Raw genomic sequence first — 6,078 nt, 5'->3', positions numbered from 1 at the left:
CCAGTCCCCCCACCACGAAGAGGCTGGCACCACCCCTGTGTCTCCCGGCAGCCTCAAGCAGGACCTTTTGCAGGCTGGAGTACCGCACGCCTGCAAGGCATCCCCTGAATTGGGCCCTGATTCGTGGTGGTCCCTGGTCCCAGGCCCGCTGGTCCATGAACTATTCTGCCTATGCTTAGACAGGATGCTAGTTTTTACATTTAGTTCATCTTTCTTGAAAGGCATGGGAAGAGTCTCCCTTAGTGCCCAGCCAACCTGCAAGAATGACAGACATGAGCACCTGCGAAACCTTTGCCTGGTATAGTTAGCTTTCATATTCTTTCCAGCCTTTGCCTTGAAACTGGCTTGTTTGATGCTTTCTATGTATCTTCCTGTGTTTTTTGTATTTCTGTCCTGGAGGGATCTCATAATTAGGGACCTACCTAACTCACGGTAAAAGAAAGCAATTTTCACAGCTTGGTCACAACCCAAAGAGCTGATTTAGCAGTCATTTTGTGGTAGCCCCACCTCTTGCCACTGTTTGGAGGAGAGGCCCTGTCCCTTGGGACTGACTGTTGCAGAGGTCCCAGGGGGGAGGGGGGACAGGGGGGAGGCTGCCATCTTGACTGCTGGCTGCCCTTCATGCAATCCCACCCATCAGTTCCGACTGGCAGAGAGGCACAAGGGGGCAGCTGCCATCTTGGCTGCTGCCCTTTGTGATGCCCAGCCAGCCTGTGACTTCCCCTCCCAGGCAGGCTGCAAGGCCTGGCAGCAGCAAGGACTGCTGGTTCCCACTGAGGAGCCAGCATTTTATTTTTATTACAGCTTTTTTTGGTTGATTTCCTGGGAAACTGTAGCCAATGCCATTTTTTGTGGTGATCATGGAGCTCACCATTTTTCATGATTTCCACGAGAATCGCAAAACTGTCATTTGAATAGGTCCCTACTCATAATCAGTTCAGTTACCATATTTTTATGCAGTGTGCCTGTCCTACATAGATATTGACTATCAAGACCTCAGTTTCTTTCTTGGTATGTAGTTTTTAAGTTATAGCATAAGAGTTTCAAACATGTACAAAAGGTATGCTGAGCCAGGAACAGTGGGTTTTTCCCCCCCCAAAGTGTTCTTAAAGGGTTTATAATCACTTTCTAGTTGAATGGTTTCCCATCCATGAAAAATGGGTCAAACTTTTCATAAACAAGATACTATTCCTTTGCAAGAATTGTAAGATATTTCTTTCCAGCTAGGGTATATTTTTGTTTGAGTGGCTATTGTAATTATAATGTGAAAGGCTGTCTTTTTTTATAGAACTGATGTCCCATGTCACTTGGCAGCACACTGTAAGGTTTCCACTTCATTCATGTTGTAATACTTCAGAACACAAGAGCTGATCAACAGCTCTTTGATACATGTGATGATTGCATCATGCCGAGATACGCTCCTCCATGTGCATCTTTGTACAACAGTAACCTCAGGAGTTTTGCACATACTTTAGAGGCTAGGAAGAAATATTGGCAGCTATTTTACAAATCATAAGAGTCATTACATTGATTTAGTATCTCTAAGTGTAGCTATAAGCTCTAGTGCTTTTACTTTACTTTTCTTCTTAATGCAATAGCTACTCTGTGAGGCAGGTGCTACACTTGTTGAACTGTTTTATCTGTTTCCAAATTGAATACACCTGGAAAATATCTAATATTTTAAACAGTATCGTGGTAACTTTTAAAAACTTTGCTTCAGATATGTCACAGAATATTGTTTGTTGTTAGTGGGTGCATCTACACAATACGCTTACTGTGTGGTGGTGTAATAACACTGAGCAATAGCATGCCAGTCAAAAACCATGCTAATAAGCTTCTGCGCAGTGTTATTAGGCTACTACACAGTAACCATCACAAAAAAAATGTGCCAGCGCTACTGTGCAGTAAATGTAGTAACTGCACATTCAGTTAGTACTTCATTAAGGAAGTATTAAACTAAATGTGCAGTAACAACAGTGCATTAATGAACAAAGACCCGCCCACTATGTTTTTTATTTTACTTCTGTGTTTATTACATGAATCATATTCTACTTGAAAGCAGCGACTGCTATGTTGTCTGAAATACCTAAGGTTCAACATTTTCCTTGGTATTCTGCTTGTAATTTGCTGTGTCCTAATGATATTATAATCAAGACATTGGCTTTGTCTATAGGATCCTGAGGAAGTCTGTGTGACTGCGTTAACTGAGGTCCCACTTCATTGCATTCAGTTTTCTGTTTACTTTGTGATGCCAGCCTGATCTTTACAAGCCATATGCATTTGTTGTTATACACCGGACTAATGTTTTATAAGTGAGTGTCTCATCATCCACGTCACTGCTTATTCCTTCAATACGATGCATTTTTCTTTAATTTTTTTGTATTGAAGCTTTGACATTATGATTTCTCTTGCCACAATTATAGCATACAAACCTGTAAGCATGGTACTTTCCATTACCACATTTTTTTACCAAAGCATCTACAGGTTTTCTTTTGTATTTGATCCTCTCCTTTTCTTTGCACTTGCACATTCATTTTTCATGAATTGTTGTGTATTGTTCCCTTTATTTTTAAGCTTTTCCTGTGCAACTACTCTGCTGGTGAAACAGTATTGTTCTCAACCTAAAATGCAGTACCAAACAATCCACAATGTTAATAAAATATCTGCCCCATGCTCCTTGTTGCAGTGCAGCTCTTTATGATAGTCAGGTAAGTACAGACAGCCAAGGTGGATTATTTCTAATAACTGCTGGACATAACCAAATATCTGCCAACTCTGACTGACTTTTGGATTTACTATAAAACAACACATTCTTAATAAGCTACAAAAAATATTCCAGAGCCAAAACATTAGGCAAAGACAAACAAAAGTTCTTCCAGATTTTCTTGCTTTTGCAGGAGATGACAGCATTTCAGGATTTCCTGAGAGATGCAAAAAGTTTTATTGGGGAAGCATGGATTGTTTACAATGAGGTCACAGAAAAGCAGGAGTGGATCCAGAGGGGGTGCAGTGATACGACCAAACCCCACTTTCTCACAACACTCCAGGAGCAGCAGCCAGGGACTTTTTAAAGTCCTGCAAGCAGGTAAGAATTCTCCTCTCCCTTCCCCCGCATGTCCTCTCCCCTCCCCTTGCTTCTCCCCTCCTCTGCCTGCTGCTGCTTCTTTCCCTCCCGACCCTTAGGTGGCGAAGGCTCCAGAGTTCCTCCTACCTACTCCAGCTGGGCTGCGCAAGGGCCCAGGACAATGGTGGCTGCAGACACCCTTGCCTGGTCCCCCTAGGTGTTCACTGCCAGTCTGGTAGCAGGCAAGGGGAGGGGGAAACCCATTGCACCACCATGCTGTCCCAGGCTGAGCCCAGCCCTTGCACGGCTCAGAAACAGTGGCAAAAGCAGATCTAGAGCTCCCCTTGCTCCTGGTCACCACACATTCCCTCAAACACACTCCAAAAAACACAAGCAGCTTTCCACCAATATAATTTGAAAGAGAGTGGCAGATTTTATGTTATGAACTTGCCCAAGTATTATTGAGTTTCGGATGTGTTTAATGACCATTAGAATACTGTAGAAGAGTTGTAGTCTCTTCATTGCTACAAGTTAGGTCTAGAAGCAGACTATGATCACCTGACTCTCCACCTGAACTTGGACAAAGCAAAACCAATCTCCCTTACATGTTTCAGTCATACGTATTCCCCTGATGGAAAAATATGAAGTTTGTGGATAAGCTTTCAAAGTAGTTGTGGGACAGGACAGCTAGAAGAGCTACGCTTTATAAAGTATCCTTCTTTTCTCTTAGCCAAGGAACAGCATTCAACAACTTTTGAAATGTTTTTGGCTTTTGTTACTTGATGCCACTTTTGTGGATCTCAGGGAGTGTTTGAGATTTTATGTACACAACAATTTACTAGGTGAGGTATAACATGACCCCAAGAAAAGGGAAGAGGATGCAGGAGTTTTAATAAGTGAAGAGAGACAGACTGGCATAGACCAGAGCTGGTGGACACAGATAGGAAGCCAAGAAGGAGAAGCTGGCAGAGTCTTCAAATATTGACACTAAATCACTATGCAGAGTATAAAAGCTTAGACAAAACAGTATAGCATAGGGGATCTGAATGTAACAGAATCTCCACCATGTAAAGTGCAATCCACACTCACCAGAAAGTCAATTGTTGACCCTCACCTACATGCAGGATGTGAGGTATCTCATACATTGCTCTCTATATTTACTCCAGGCTAGACAATATCTGTATTCAACACTCTGATGGTCTATGTACCACACTCGTTCATTTTTCCAATAATAATCAGACATCTCAGACATGGAAACAGGACACAGAGCAAGTTATACAACAACTATGGGTGGGGGTGGTAGAAAGGCAAAGTAGACTGGCACCTTATAATCTGACCAAAGTAGATGTATACACAAGGCAAAATCTCTTGTGAACTGAAGCTCACTTCATCAGGTGCTGTGAAAGGCCGTGTAGCACCCTCTCATTTCATACCTGCATTCACAAGATACCTGCAAATCCTCCTGCAACTAATACAGGTTAGAATAGGGAACGGACATTATTTGGACTGCTGTACTTTCCAGAAAGCCCCAATTGAGATCACAGCCCCAGTGCAGTGGACAGTATTCAAACACCCCTGAGGACACAATCTTTTCCCAGACAACATTTAGCAACAGTCTACATTGCTCTAACTGATGTAGGCGATGAACACAGCACTGCTTTAGCATTAGCACCACATTTCCTTTCAGGCATTTATTTCTGAAGACTTTATTGAAACAGCTGGGAAGTGTTTTTAATGGGGAGCTGCCACATCCAAGAGGGCACTCTGACAGTTGGCACCTGAGCTGGATGTCAAGCCCAGGGATTTCAACAGCAGCCAAGCCCAAAACAGAGCAGCCACGGCAACAACAAAATTAGCAGATGGCTTCTTAATTTAAGCCAACGGTTCTCAGCCTTTCTAGACTCAAGACACTCCACGTGAGGCTAGAGGCACCCCTTGGAAAATGCCAGCTCATATTTTCTTGACCAGGGAAATACAGAGCTGTCCTTCTGAGGCAAAGAGCTCAGCCAGCCCATGGCAGGGCAAAACGCTTTTAACATAGTGGCTCCAATGGGAAATCTCTAGGTTTCTCTTGTGAAATGCATTTGCACACCTGACAGCACTGACACTGCCTGGTGGTTCCCTGCAAGGATCTCACAACACCTGACTGAGAAGCGCGGGTTTCAACATAAGAGCAGAAAACATCATTGCTGCCCTGTAACTGATACTGGATGATATAGTCCCTCTCTGCACATACAGACATACCAGTAATACCCAGCTATCTGCAGCTGTAGCCACACACACACACACACACACACACACACACACACGCTGATGCATGCACTCTCACACACCGTCACACACAGACGTGCACAGACACACGCACATAAACTCACACACACACAAGTGCACTCTCACACACTCACACATGCCCACAGGTTCATATGCATGCACTTACACACCTATAGGCGATTGGTAAAGGGGAGGGAGGGGGTGCCCCTCCTGACAGGGCCATCCCCACTGCTGGTGGCTTCTGTGGGTGTCTCTCCAGACTCAGGAGGTACCAGTCACCCCTGCACACACCCACGCCTGCACATGCACGCACTCACACGCAGTCACACACAGACACACAGATGCCCTCTCACACACACGCCCGCATGTTGACCTGCACGCGCTCACACGCCCGTGCCCGCACACGCACGCACTCTCACACATGCACATGGATGTGCACTTGCATTACCCCCACATCCAGATGCCCCCAGAGACACAACACGCAGGCACCCAGAGGCACTTGCAGACACACGCACACACTCTCCCGCATGCACACACAGGCACATGCAGGCACACGCGTGCACTCCCACACAGCCCCTCTCCCTCCCGCACACGCACCCCCCGCGCGGCTCTGCCTCCTCCGGCTGCTGCCCGGGCAGGACCCCGCGAGCGCCCGGCGCCGCCGGTACCTGCCGAAGTGCCCCAGGGTGTCGAAGAGGCGGTCGGAGCCGGGAGCCATGGCGGCGGCGGCGGCGGCACCGGGC

At 45.7% G+C, this 6,078-nt stretch overlaps 1 protein-coding gene across 1 annotated transcript in view; it reads right to left on the bottom strand.

Annotated features, from left to right (window-relative positions):
• The window catches only part of SLC22A16 (solute carrier family 22 member 16), a 90,672-nt gene extending 84,600 nt beyond the window's left edge, over positions 1-6,072 (bottom strand). The window contains exon 1 of the mRNA XM_019520092.1: positions 6,004-6,072. Coding sequence (XP_019375637.1) covers positions 6,004-6,053 — 50 coding nt within the window. The 5' untranslated portion in view covers positions 6,054-6,072. The remainder of the gene's footprint in view (positions 1-6,003) is intronic.
• Positions 6,073-6,078: the final 6 nt, after the last annotated feature.

Source organism: Gavialis gangeticus, unplaced genomic scaffold, assembly GCF_001723915.1.
Source record: "Gavialis gangeticus isolate Ggan-Ray unplaced genomic scaffold, GavGan_comp1, whole genome shotgun sequence".
Lineage (NCBI taxonomy): Eukaryota > Metazoa > Chordata > Crocodylia > Gavialidae > Gavialis > Gavialis gangeticus.
This window is presented reverse-complemented; position numbering and strand designations above follow the sequence as displayed.